Here is a 15,693-nt window from a genome sequence, read left to right as displayed (position 1 = left end):
TCAAGGTAAAAATGCACCAGGAGCTTCATATTACTGGTGAGATTTCTTAGAGAATCTCAGAAGCCCAGAGACATTTAGATAATTGAGTTTATAGTTAAATGCACACATTATTGCAAAAAGAAAATGCTTAAAGGGACAGTCTACTTGAAAATGTTAATTGTTTTAAAAGATAGATAATCCCTTAATTACCCATTTCCCAGTTTTGCATAACCAACACGGTTATATTAATACACTTTTTACCTCTGTGATTACCTTATATCTAAACCACTGCAGACTGTCCCTTATCTCAGTTCTTTTGACATACTTGCATATTAGCCAATCAGTGCTGTCTCATAAGTAACTCCACGGGAGTGAGCACAATGTTATATATACGGCACACGTGAACTAGCAGTATCTAACTGTGAAAAACTGTCAAAATGCAATGAGATAAGAGACAGCCTTTAAGGGCTTAGAAATGAGCATATGAGCCTACCTAGTTTTAGCTTTCAACAAAGAATACCAAGAGAACAAAGCAAATTTGATGATAAAAGTACGTTGTTTAAGATTCCATGCCTTATCTGAATCATGAACGTTTAATTTTGACTAAACTGTCCCAGGGGCGTATTAAGGCATAGGCCAAAAAGGCAGGTGCCTATGGCAGCAGATTTTTAAGGGGCAGCAGAATTTTGAGTCCCTAGGGCCACTCTACTGAACTCAGGGCCGGGTGGCTAAATCAACCAATTACTAATGACTTAAATGGCTGACCTGGCTATTGCTATCCTATGGGATTGTATGTGGGTGCGCATGACGTGGTGACAGTGGAGGCAGAGCTCACTTGCGCAGCCTAGCCTGGACTGAAAAGGAATGCGGTATTCCTCCTGGCTCCACCGCGTGATTGAGACTCACACAGACTACACAGTGCAGTGTGCACTACAACGTGACCACTGTGAAACAGCATATGCCTTTCTCCCTTCAATACATCTTCATTAAGCATTAAAATACTTAAACGGATTAGTCACTAAATACTTGTACATTTACTGTTTGTCTATCTGTCATACATGCAAAGAATAAGTATTTATTGCTGAATCTATATAACTATGTGACTTAAAACACAACTGAAAATATGTTGTATGCATTTAATACATTCAGAAACAATACAAGTATATACTTTATTATGATTGTATCATGTGACTTTATCCCCTAGGATACAATTCCTAAACCTATCATAACTACTGTTGTATTTTTTAAGTACTTTTAAAGGGCAGTTTGTATATTCATTACATATTTATCCAAGCAGATATTTTGCTTAAATAACTGTCAATCACCAAAGAATATGTTTAAGGTTAAACAACTACCTACTGACAAACTATCATAAAGTGAAGGATATTTTTTTTCTGATATAAACACTTTAATCATCTGACTTGCAAAATAATGTCTTTATATATATATATATATATATATATATATATATATATGTGTGTGTGTGTGTGTGTGTGTGTGTGTGTGTGTGTTAATTTTTTACACTCTGCCCCAAAAATATTATGTCTAAATAAAAAAAAATTAAAAAAAGGGCTTAAACCTGGGGTGGGGTGGGGGTTTCAGCAGAATTTTGAGTGCCTAGGGCAGCACAAAACCTATATACGCCCCTGAACTGTCCCTTTAATGCATTAGAGCATTCTTTTGTTGATATTTTAATCTTCTTTTCATTTGCATGAATAATTTAACATCAAGTCCATTTATTACCATATATACAAAAACTCTCTTACCTGAAATGATCCAAGAACCAGCTCAAACCCTAACTTCACCTCCACTTTGAAGTTGTCAGGAAAAAATGCAAACACGATATAGTGAACTCCAAATAAAGGGATCAGAAGAAGCGTAGACTTTGCCAATCTCCTGTTAACACAAAATGAATGTACTCCATTACATATAAATAATATAAGTAATATAAGCCCTATCAATGACACACCTTTCCCCTGAGTCCCTGGAATATAAAAATCATAGTTTGGGACACACTCACATATAAAGCACTATAACCACTGAGCCTAGTGTGTGCCTAAATGCATGTTGCTTAGATAAAATATTCACAATTCTTTACAAGTATTAAAAGCATAATACTTTTTAGGATGTTATTGTACTTCAAACTCAACTCACTATATTTAAGGAGACCACTGTGAAAAGACCAGTCACAAAAAATGTATTTAAAAAGTGTTAAACTCAAGATTGTATTATAGCAAAATTACAACCACACTTTGAATCTATTCTACCAGCGCAAGATTATCTGCCAAGGTAAGATGATTACATTTTACTTAGCCCTGTGAATTTCATTCCACAGATTGTAGGAAAATGAGCACACTTACTAATCTAATGGGATTGCCCCATAACCAGTTAATGGTGTACAAAAGTTAAAATTCATATATTGGGAAGACAATAAAATAAGAAATAACTTGAGATACTAAGTCAATTACTTAGCCAGAGTATACATTAGCACAGTAAACAACACTTCTTATAACCTGTATTGAACTATTAGCAATACAAGTCTTACTGTTGTCTATTTACCCTAGCCCAAACCTCAGACGCAGTGGCATTTTCTTACTATTGTTTTTATAATCAGTACCCAAGCAACAATTGATTAAATTTGATTTCGAGTCTCTTTGTGGTTTTAATGAACATACACACACATATTGAGTATTTTTATTTACACAAATAATAAAAGTTATGTTTTCATTTTCTAACTCCAATTTTCTGTGTTTTGTCTCTGATTTTGATGTTTGTTACTTGAGGGGTGTTAGAAGTTCTACAAAAGTGTATTCTTCCAAGTCCAAATCCCTTTGGTGTTTTTGACTTAAAGGGACAGTCTAGGCCAAAATAAACTTTCATGATTCAGATAGGGCATGTAATTTTAAACAATTTTCCAATTTACTTTTATCACCAATTTTGCTTTGTTCTCTTGGTATTCTTAGTTGAAAGCTTAACCTAGGAGGTTCATATGCTAATGTCTTAGACCTTGAAGGCCACCTCTTTTCAGAATGCATTTTAACAGTTTTTCACCACTAGAGGGTGTTAGTTCATGTAATATCATATAGATAACACGGTGATCGTGCACATGAAGTTATCTGGGAGCAGGCACTGATTGGCTAAACTGCAAGTCTGTCAAAAGAACTAAAATAAAGGGGCAGTTTGCAGAGGCTTAGATACAAGATAATCACAGAGGTTAAAAGTGTATTAATATAACTGTGTTGGTTATGCAAAACTGGGGAATGGGTAATAAAGGGATTATCTATCTTTTAAAATAATAAAAATTTTGGTGTAGACTGTCCCTTTAACTCTGCATATTGTCTCTATGCACAAGCACTCTAGCTCACAAGGTATATTTTAAATTAAACCAGATAGAGCAACCCCATCCTATTTGTGTAGTGCTATTGCTACCTTTTCTTTTGTACCGATATATACCTATACCTATGTAAAATATGCATAACGCATATATAGATTTACAGGTATAGAATATATATAGAAATTTTTAAAATAACAATAACATTTTCCTGTATGTGAAAACATTGGAATGTAAAATATTAATAATTCCTGTTGGGTTAGTGCACAAGCAAAATGTGTTAGATATTTTCTTCAATGCTCTCTTTTGAAGTCTATGGGGAATAAAAGCACGGCCGTGATATCCAAAGTCCTGAAGTAAGCGCACATCAGGTTTCGCTTATGTGCAAAACTTTTACTTTCAACTTGTAATGTACGTACTTCTAGCGCTGTTTATGTTCGAGCGGGAGTGCTAAATACCACTCCACTTGTGCTCTAGCATTCTATGCTTTATCCAAACTCCATAATGACAAAACTAATCATCCAGGGTGCCCTATTGTGTCTGAAGTTAAATCTCTTACGAGAAATCTTTCTCACTCTATAGATTTTTTATATAGTTTTTTACAACCATATGTTAAAACCACATCTACTTAAAGGGCCATAATACCCAAATGTTTAAACACTTGAAAGTGATGCAGCATATCTGTAAAAAGCTGTCTAGAAAATATCACCTGAACATCTCTATGTAAAAAAGAAAGATATTTTACCTCAAAAGTTCCTCAGTAGCCACCTCCCATTGTAAAGGATTTCTAAGCAGCATTTTAGTATGTTTGTCCCGGGACATCCGAAGGGACTAGCATCGTGCACTCTCATATTATTTCACCAATCAGGTAAAGGAAGCTTACTATGAAATCTCATGAGAGTTAAGTCAAATCTCATGAGATCACAGTAAGAGTTCATGACCTCAGCACTGCTGATGCTGATGCTGATTGGCTGCTGTTCATTTCTTCATTTTTTTAAATTTTTTTACCTGCAGCTGGGAGCAGCTGAGTATAACTTTTTACACAGAACTTACTCTGCTGAGGAAATTGTGAGGTAAAATATCTTCCTTTTTTACATAGAGATGCTCAGGTGATATTTTCCTGTCAGCTTTCTACAGTTATACTGCATCAGTTTCAAGTGATTTAGCATATGAGTATTATGTCCCTTTAACTCTCATGAGATTTCATAGTAAACTTCCTTAAACTGAATAGGGAAATAATATGAGTGTGCATGAATGCTCGCTCCTTTCGCTATCCAGGGACAGATATACTGATTTGCTGCTTAGACGTCCTTTACAATGGGATGTAGCTACTGAGGAACTTTTGAGGCAAAATATCTTTATTTTTTACATAGAGATGTTAAGGTGATATTTTCTAGTCAGCTTTTTACTGCTATGCTGCATTACTTTACCTTTAACTAGTGTTTCAGGCCAGCTGCGTCGACAGCTTCATAAAAAGAGCCCAATAAATAACATTAAATATTACATTGAAAACAACTTTTGAAGTATAAATTGAAATGTAACCAAAAAATAAGATACAGAACCCTATGGAGCAATTATCCTAGTTTGGCTGTCATGAAACTCAAACTCTGTAAAATTGGGATATCATTATTAAACTAGACTCCATGATGATGACAAACATTATGAGTGAAAAACCTAGGGTTATTTTTTAGAAAAATACATCATTTGAAAGATCAGTTGACAAGAACTAAAAATTGGTTAAATAAAGGACTACGTGATTTTGATCTTTGTTGTTATTCCAATGTTTGCACAAATTTAGAGATTAAGAAGAAAAATACAACAATGATTTTAGACAATTCCTCTTTATAAATGAGAAATTTGACCCCTGAAAAATAGAACAGTGCACATCTATAATATAAGCAAATGTTACAATAAACACACAGTTTCTCTGAATTTTAATAAAAAAAACACCAGTGAAAAACAAACAAAAGGTCTCTCGTTTGGAGGGCAGGTAATACTTTTAATGAGCTGAATAAATTAGGGATGAAGTGGATTTACACCATGAACAATCTTTTATACAGTATATATATATATATATATATATATATATATATATATATATATATATATTATATACATATTTTTTTATATATATATTTTTTTAATAGATAACTTTTTTAACCTATACTACAATCGGTTACATGATAGAGCTCCTATCAATTCTAATTTATGTGAGTAATACTCCATCTAAATGCTAACATTATTGGTAACTCCTTCAATATTGCATGTATTTTCCCTTTTCTTTTTGAGGTCATCAACATCATTAAAGTTTTCCATAAATACATATGGTATATCCTTTTAGGACTCACTCAATTATGCCAGTCAAAAATGAAATGCTTAAAAGTTTGTTTGTTTTTTACAATCAAATTTCTTTATTTTTTCTAAAATAAAATATATATTATAAATATATAATAAATGTCTTTAACCATTTAGGTGCAACATATGATTAGTTACATAGGCTACAAGGATTTTCCTATTAGGATCTTACGCATGACTTTTAACAAACACTGACTGACTTTGGTGTGATTTGAACATAACGTTTTACAAGCTATATATTCTGAGCTATCCATGCTCTAAAGGTTAGTGATTTTTTTCCCAGTATATCACACAGAGAAGTTGAAAGCCAATCAAAAAAACAAGTTATATTAGTTTAGTAGTAAACTCTATGCAAACTATTTGTGTATCCTTACATCATGCACAAAAATACATTGTGAATCTCCTTGTATCTTTACAATTTCTTACTATTTGTTTCTACAGTTTCCATATTATAATGCCATCCTTAGGAAATAAAATCCATTGCAGGCACAAATGCAGTAAATAAATAAATGAGTTCTCTATGCAGATTATACTTTGACAGTTATATTTGTTTCCTCCTCACATTCTCAATCAGCTTTGTGGGATCGGACTGACTGATATACTACATGATATTTCTCTTTTGTGAAAGGTACAGTGTGTAAGAGCCTGCTACCTGAGGGGCAGTCAAACAAGCAAGCTTTATTTATTTTTATTTTTTTACAAGCTGTTCATTCCCCATTGGTTTGAAAGCTTTAGTGTTGATGGTGATTTTCAGAGAAGAGTTTGCTGTTATTAAATATTGTGCACATTTATAAACCTTACTGTATGTGTGAAAAACTGACCTAAGAGTTTACTTTTTTTATGCCTATAATTATTTTAGGTAAATAAAAATAGCTACTTTGGAAAAGGAACAATGTATTCATTTTTTTAAGTGCAAGGAGAGTTAATGAGAATAATTTGTCAAATATTTTTTCTGTCACAAAATCCATGTTGTACACAAAGGACACTTATCGGATGGCTTGTTTCATCTCTCACAGCACGAAATGCCACTGGAAATATGCCCAGTGGGAGAGCTCATGCCCCAATAAACAAACTATATAAAATAACTTTAACTATAATATGCAGCTTTGCACGAATATGCCGTTGTCTCATCTATGTTATCAATCGAGCTGCATTATTTAATCATATGTCAAAGAGCTGCTCAATGTATATTATTTATGTTTTACTTTTTTAATATATGGCTTATAAAAATGTAAATAAATTGGTGATCAAATTATTTGAGTAGTTAGTAACTATGGTTACCTTTTTTTTATAAGATACGGGAAAAAAGTAAATTAAATACTTTTTATTTCTTATAATAATAATTATCATTATTATCATTATTATTATTATTAATAAGATTTAAAATATAATTGTGGGTTTTAACTTTATAAAATGAATTTTTTAAAGATATACCTTTTAGAAGAGCACTATAATATTGAAAAAAAAAAGAATTATAGGACTATAAACAACAGAAAATCAATGACACCTACGTATATTGACTTTGTTCATTCCTGCCAACATCGGGAGAATGTAACTTTTGGACCAAAATCCTGATGATGCAGATGAAGAGGAAAAAATTTACCTAAATAAACAGACATTATAGTATAAATAAACAATCAATACATTAATTACAAGTACATCAATAGCACAAAATTATTACAAAGCCAAAAAACTAGTGAAGTTAGTGTAATTTTAACCCATCTTTTTTTCTTTATTATGATTTTTGCATCTTATTTTTCTATTTATTTATTTCTACCCGTTGATATTAACCCTTGTATTCACAGTATGGTATAGCGAGACAGGATGGCAGCCATCTTGGGCCTGACATCAGCCTGCTTGGGACTTTGTGTAATATATCCCAAGTATGATGATGTCAAACCCATAGAATACAGCTATGCATGACGCAGCAGTGTCAGGCCAGGGACAGACGACAAGGCAGCAAGGCTTCTGGGTATTAGTAACTGTTAAATAAGCAACGCAACAAATATCCAAAACAAGTAAAAAATCAGCACATACATTATAAACAGCAACAATCTATGCAATATTACAAAAATAATAAAATAAAAACTTTCCCCCAACATTGTGTAATAAAAATATACAATATTTTGTCTTACACATTTTTTACACAATTATTTATTAGAACATTCTGTAAATACAAATGTAGAGACAGTATCTTTAGTAGACTCCCCAGGGTTAACATCTATGTTGAAAAAAGAAAAACATGCACATTTGTTCAAATATAAAGATAATAAAATTATAGAAATATATTTTTCTAAAAAAATATTAGTGGACAGCTAAAAATATCCTTTTAATATTATAGAATTGCAAAAAAACAAATTAGTTGTTATAGCGCATTTTTATCTGTCCATCGAGACGCCTTTTTCAAATCCCTCCTATTATATATAACCTATTTCATGATTCTTTTACTCAATAAATCAGCATGAAATAGATTATCATATTTACATTAAAGGGTGATTTAAACAGCCTGAATAATCACTAATGATTCTCATGGTGTGTTGTCTAATAGTAGCACATTATTCAGCTATGATTTTAGAACAAAGCATGATTTTTTTATGTTTTTTTCACAATATTTAGCATATTTATGCAATGGAGATATCCGAATTACATAATAATTTAATGTATTTTAGAGTTTAAAGAAACAAAGGCATCCAATGTTTTATGATCAGATTATCAAGCATAAGACTTTGATGTATGTGATATGTGATATATCACAAAAAAGAAAAAAAAAGATATATATATATATATACACATCTAATAAAATAGATCTATAAAAAATAGTTACTGAATGTTACATTGAGCGTATATAAAAGAGACTAGCACAACCCATTGGTAATAAATAATATTGAATATAGAAATATAGATTACTAAAAGGTCAATTTGGTGAATCTCAAAAATTTGTCTTAATAAATTCTCAGTATATTTCCAAGACATTTTTTATATCCTGTCCTGTGTTTGTATCTTGATAATATACATCTATTACATATTCTGAAAATCTTTTTTTTTTTTTTAACAAGTAATTTCTGAATCTTCTATCTTGAAATCATGTTTTGGTATTCTTTAAACAAAATAAAATTTTCTTCATAACCCTAATACAATCTTTATTTTTGACAGCATACATGAATTCCCAACAAACTACAGGCAATAAATTGACATTATAGTTAAATAACAATTCTTTAGAAAAACGTTTCAAATCATATATCTGAATCAAAAATCCATTTAATAGGGAATTTTGTAGATTTTTTTTAAATTACTTTTTCTAAAGGATTGTGATCACCCCAATTTGTTTCTTTAGACCCCCTCACCTTATATGCATTCTGTAGGACATTAATTTCTTGTCTATTTTAATAACTAAGATATATGTGTAATATATATATATATATATATATATATATATATATATATATATATATATATATACACACACATTTATATATGTTTATTTTTTTCAATAGACTTGCAATGTCAGAAAATGTGTTGTAATGCTTTCAAAAGAACTCTACCATTACACCATTAAACAGACTGACAATTAAACATGTATTTTAGTTCTCTTATAAAATTTGCTTTGTTTTCTTGGTATCCTTTGCTGATGAGTAAATCTAGGTTTAGGATAGTGCTCGTGTCTTGAGCATTCTATGGCAGCAGTGTCTGCAACTATGTATAACATTGTTATAAACATTGTTGTAAACACAGCTGCCAGAGGGTTAAAGACACGTGCACCCTCTTGAGCTTACCTAGAATCTCAAGAGAACTAAGGAAAATTGATAATAGACATAACATGGGGCAGTTGTTTATCCAATCCATTAAAGTTTAATTTTGACTTTACCATCCCTTTAATCTGTTGACATCCAGTTTCATTGCTGTCTTTCTGATTGGTTGAATTGTAATGTTTTATGCTAGCATACATTTAAGAATCAAAAGATAGGTATAAGAAACAAATACATGTAATACTAAGCTTAATTATTCAGGCATAGCTGATGATAAAGCTTCATATGCACTTCGTGAAGGTAGTGCTACCATTTCCATCCCACATTCTGGCTAATTAAAGTTATGATGACCTGGATATTCTAAATAAATATTCTTGGATACTTTACCAGAATGGAAACCAAGATAGGTGCTTTGATGATCCACCAAACCCAAGGACTTCCAATCGTATCCCAACACCTGCAAACAGATTAGATTCCAATTCCAATTAGATATATGCTCCATACAAACATGTAAATACAATTGGCCTTCAGTCAATAGTCCCTTATTTACTTATAGCACACTTTAGACCACAACCTTTACCCTGAAGCCCATCAGTTATATGTACACTTAGACCTCAGGTCAGGCCCAATTAATGAAGTATCTAGTTTATTTACATATACAGTATTTTATCTGTCAGCTACTTAAAATTACTGGACTGTCCAGTTAAATACAGGACATCTAGCAATCCAATTTACATGTGATAATCCAATTGGATTCAATATTAAAACATTGCATGTGTTAATAGTTGTTTGTAAAAAGAAGAAAAAAATATCCTAAATCTTCTGCAAACATTTGTCAATTGTTTAGAAAGGACAAACGCTACCAACATTCAACATTAAAACAAATATATAAAGATACTTGCATATCCCTAGTAGTAATGTCAAATCATTTCTATGTGTGCAATTAGCACTTTCATATCACTCTGAATAATTTTGTTATTCACATTTTTTTAAAACATCCAAACACAAAGGGGTGGATCATAATTTTGCATTTGTTTCTGCTAGATAAGAATTTCTGAACTGCTGGCCGTATTGCTAGTGTGTTTTATGGTGGTCACAATCCCAAAATGCTTCATCTGATAATACCTCTGGAGCATGGTTACTGATAAACAAAATGGGGATTTCAAGGGCCTGTATATTGATAGATACCTTTTAACAGCATGTAGTGAAGCTAATAGGTAACATGTAGGGATGGGCGAATGTTTCGCAACATTCGAAAACTGGCACGAATTTTAACACATTCGTTCGTTCGAATCGAATTTCGAATGTTTACATAACATTCTAACATTCGATTTTCGAATGTTCGATTTCGAATTTTACGATTACATTCGAAAATATTCGAATTCGAAAAATTCGAATTTAGATTGTAATAGTATTTCTAATGCTTTTTCTTTAAATGTAATATTCGAATTATGCAATATTCGAATTCGAAAAATTCGAATTTAGATTGTAATAGTATTTCTAATGCTTTTTCTTTAAATGTAATATTCGAATTATGCAATATTCGAATTCGAAAAATTCGAATTTAGATTGTAATAGTATTTCTAATGCTTTTTCTTTAAATGTAATATTCGAATTATGCAATACGTGTATTCGAATTCGAAAAATTCGAATTTAGATTGTAATAGTATTTCTAATGCTTTTTCTTTAAATGTAATATTCAAATTATGCAATATTCGAATTCGAAAAATTTGAATTTAGATTGTAATAGTATTTCTAATGCTTTTTCTTTAAATGTAATATTCGAATTATGCAATATTCGAATTCGAAAAATTTGAATTTAGATTGTAATAGTATTTCTAATGCTTTTTCTTTAAATGTAATATACGAATTATGCAATACGTGTATTCGAATTCGAAAAATTCGAATTTAGATTGTAATAATATTTCTAATGCTTTTTCTTTAAAGGTAATATTCGAATTATGCAATATTCGAATTCGAAAAATTCGAATTTAGATTGTAATAGTATTTCTAATGCTTTTTCTTTAAATGTAATATTCGAATTATGCAATATTCGAATTCGAAAAATTCGAATTTAGATTGTAATAGTATTTCAAATGCTTTTTCTTTAAATGTAATATTCGAATTATGCAATACGTGTATTCGAATTCGAAAAATTCGAATTTAGATTGTAATAGTATTTCTAATGCTTTTTCTTTAAATGTAATCTCGAATTCGAAAAATTCGAATTTAGATTGTAATAGTATTTCTAATGCTTTTTCTTTAAATGTAATATTCGAATTATGCAATACGTGTATTCGAATTCGAAAATTCGAATTTAGATTGTAATAGTATTTCTAATGCTTTTTCTTTAAATGTAATATTCGAATTATGCAATACGTGCATTCGAATTCGAAAAATTCGAATTTAGATTTTTATAGTATTTCTAATGCTTTTTCTTTAAATGTAATATTCGAATTATGCAATACGTGTATTCGAATTCGAAAAATTAGAATTTAGATTGTAATAGTATTTCTAATGCTTTTTCTTTATATATAATATTCGAATTATGCAATATTCGAATTCGAAAAATTCGAATTTAGATTGTAATAGTATTTCTAATGCTTTTTCTTTAAATGTAATATTCGAATTATGCAATACGTGTATTCGAATTCGAAAAATTCGAATTTAGATTGTAATAGTATTTCTAATGCTTTTAAATGTAATATTCGAATTGTGCAATATTCGAATTCGAAAAATTCAAATTTATATTCGAATTCGAAAAATAAATTCGAATTTCGAATGTAGACATTCGATATCATTATAAACATTCGAATTCGAAAGTGACATTCGAAAACTGTAAATAACATTCGATTTTTGAATTTTTAAGAATATTCGTTCTTATCGACATTCGAATTTAGAATTCGAATTTCGGTAATAACATTCGTTCTACATTCGAAATTCGAAAATTTGCACATTCGCCCATCGCTAGTAACATGTGTGCATTTAAAGGGACATTAAACACTTTGAGATGTTCTCTTTGTTCTCTTTGCCTGTAATTCCATTCTGAAATTGTGAGCTTTTCAGTTCCTGTTAGAAATGGAAGTGCAGAACTCTGTTAAATCCAGCACAATTATTGGCTGCACACTCTAGTGATCTATTTATAACTGTCCCTAATTGGCCACAGCAGAGAAGGTAACACAAGTTACAACATGGCAGCTCCCAGTGTTTTATAGACACTAAGGCCTAGATTTGGAGTTCGGCGGTAGCCGTCAAAACCAGCGTTAGAGGCTCCTAACGCTGGTTTTGGCCGCCCGCTGGTATTTGGAGTCAGTGATTAAAGGGTCTAACGCTCACTTTTCAGCCGCGACTTTTCCATACCGCAGATCCCCCTACGCCATTTGCGTAGCCTATCTTTTCAATGGGATCTTTCTAACGCTGGTATTTAGAGTCGTTTCTGAAGTGAGCGTTAGAGCTCTAACGACAAGATTCCAGCCGCCTGAAAATAGCAGGAGTTAAGAGCTTTCTGGCTAACGCCGGTTCATAAAGCTCTTAACTACTGTACCCTAAAGTACACTAACACCCATAAACTACCTATGTACCCCTAAACCGAGGCCCCCCCACATCGCCGACACTCGATTAAAATTTTTAACCCCTAATCTGCCGACCGCCACCTACGTTATATTTATGTACCCCTAATCTGCTGCCCCTAACCCCGCCGACCCCTGTATTATATTTATTAACCCCTAACCTGCCCCCCACAACATCGCCGCCAGCTACTTAAAATAATTAACCCCTAATCTTCCGACCGCAAAGCGCCGCCACCTACGTTATCCCTATGTACCCCTAATCTGCTACCCCTAACACCGCCGACCCCTATATTATATTTATTAACCCCTAATCTGCCCCCCACAACGTCGCCGACACCTGCCTACACTTATTAACTCCTAATCTGCCGAGCGTACCTGAGCGCTACTATAATAAAGTTATTAACCCCTAATCCGCCTCACTAACCCTATCATAAATAGTATTAACCCCTAATCTGCCCTCCCTAACATCGCCGACACCTAACTTCAATTATTAACCCCTAATCTTCCGATCGGAGCTCACCGCTATTCTAATAAATGGATTAACCCCTAAAGCTAAGTCTAACCCTAACACTAACACCCCCCTAAGTTAAATATAATTTACATCTAACGAAATAAATTAACTCTTATTAAATAAATGATTCCTATTTAAAGCTAAATACTCACCTGTAAAATAAATCCTAATATAGCTACAATATAAATTATAATTATATTATAGCTATTTTAGGATTAATATTTATTTTACAGGCAACTTTGTAATTATTTTAACCAGGTACAATAGCTATTAAATAGTTAAGAACTATTTAATAGTTACCTAGTTAAAATAATAACAAATTTACCTGTAAAATAAATCCTAACCTAAGATATAATTAAACCTAACACTACCCTATCAATAAAATAATTAAATAAACTACCTACAATTACCTACAATTAACCTAACACTACACTATCAATAAATTAATTAAACACAATTCCTACAAATAAATACAATTAAATAAACTAGCTAAAGTACAAAAAATAAAAAAGAACTAAGTTACAGAAAATAAAAAAATATTTACAAACATAAGAAAAATATTACAGCAATTTTAAAATAATTACACCTACTCTAAGCCCCCTAATAAAATAACAAAGCCCCCCAAAATAAAAAATTCCCTACCCTATTCTAAATTAAAAAAGTTACAAGCTCTTTTACCTTACCAGCCCTGAACAGGGCCCTTTGCGGGGCATGCCCCAAGAAGTTCAGCTCTTTTGCCTGTAAAAAAAAACATACAATACCCCCCCCCAACATTACAACCCACCACCCACATACCCCTAATCTAACCCAAAACCCCCTTAAATAAACCTAACACTAATCCCCTGAAGATCTTCCTACCTTGTCTTCACCATCCAGGTATCACCGATCCGTCCTGGCTCCAAGATCTTCATCCAACCCAAGCGGGGGTTGGCGATCCATAATCCGGTGCTGAAGAGGTCCAGAAGAGGCTCCAAAGTCTTCCTCCTATCCGGCAAGAAGAGGACATCCGGACCGGCAAACATCTTCTCCAAGCGGCATCTTCGATCTTCTTCCATCCGGAGCGAAGCGGCAGGATCCTGAAGACCTCCAGCGCGGAACATCCATCCGGACCGACGACTGAACGACGAATGACTGTTCCTTTAAGGGACGTCATCCAAGATGGCGTCCCTCGAATTCCGATTGGCTGATAGGATTCTATCAGCCAATCGGAATTAAGGTAGGAATTTTCTGATTGGCTGATGGAATCAGCCAATCAGAAACAAGTTCAATCCGATTGGCTGATCCAATCAGCCAATCAGATTGAGCTCGCATTCTATTGGCTGTTCCGATCAGCCAATAGAATGCGAGCTCAATCTGATTGGCTGATTGGATCGGCCAATCGGATTGAACTAGATTCTGATTGGCTGATTCCATCAGCCAATCAGAAAATTCCTACCTTAATTCCGATTGGCTGATAGAATCCTATCAGCCAATCGGAATTCGAGGGACGCCATCTTGGATGACGTCCCTTAAAGGAACAGTCATTCGTCGTTCAGTCGTCGGTCCGGATGGATGTTCCGCGCTGGAGGTCTTCAGGATCCTGCCGCTTCGCTCCGGATGGAAGAAGATCGAAGATGCCGCTTGGAGAAGATGTTTGCCGGTCCGGATGTCCTCTTCTTGCCGGATAGGAGGAAGACTTTGGAGCCTCTTCTGGACCTCTTCAGCACCGGATTATGGATCGCCAACCCCCGCTTGGGTTGGATGAAGATCTTGGAGCCAGGACGGATCGGTGATACCTGGATGGTGAAGACAAGGTAGGAAGATCTTCAGGGGATTAGTGTTAGGTTTATTTAAGGGGGGTTTGGGTTAGATTAGGGGTATGTGGGTGGTGGGTTGTAATGTTGGGGGGGGGTATTGTATGTTTTTTTTTACAGGCAAAAGAGCTGAACTTCTTGGGGCATGCCCCGCAAAGGGCCCTGTTCAGGGCTGGTAAGGTAAAAGAGCTTGTAACTTTTTTAATTTAGAATAGGGTAGGGAATTTTTTATTTTAGGGGGCTTTGTTATTTTATTAGGGGGCTTAGAGTAGGTGTAATTAGTTTAAAATTGTTGTAATATTTTTCTTATGTTTGTAAATATTTTTTTATTTTCTGTAACTTAGTTCTTTTTTATTTTTTGTACTTTAGCTAGTTTATTTAATTGTATTTATTTGTAGGAATTGTGTTT

At 33.0% G+C, this 15,693-nt stretch overlaps 1 protein-coding gene across 1 annotated transcript in view; it reads right to left on the bottom strand.

Moving 5' to 3' along the window:
* The window catches only part of VIPR1 (vasoactive intestinal peptide receptor 1), a 576,370-nt gene that overhangs the window by 28,719 nt on the left and 531,958 nt on the right, over positions 1 to 15,693 (bottom strand). Inside the window, exons 9-11 of the mRNA XM_053713746.1 lie at positions 9,799 to 9,868; positions 7,177 to 7,268; positions 1,746 to 1,875 (exon numbers count right to left, since the gene is read on the bottom strand). Of these exons, the coding sequence (XP_053569721.1) occupies positions 1,746 to 1,875; positions 7,177 to 7,268; positions 9,799 to 9,868 (292 nt within the window). The remainder of the gene's footprint in view (positions 1 to 1,745; positions 1,876 to 7,176; positions 7,269 to 9,798; positions 9,869 to 15,693) is intronic.

The sequence above is a fragment of the Bombina bombina genome, chromosome 5 (genome assembly GCF_027579735.1).
Source record: "Bombina bombina isolate aBomBom1 chromosome 5, aBomBom1.pri, whole genome shotgun sequence".
NCBI classification, from domain to species: Eukaryota; Metazoa; Chordata; class Amphibia; order Anura; family Bombinatoridae; genus Bombina; species Bombina bombina.
This window is presented reverse-complemented; position numbering and strand designations above follow the sequence as displayed.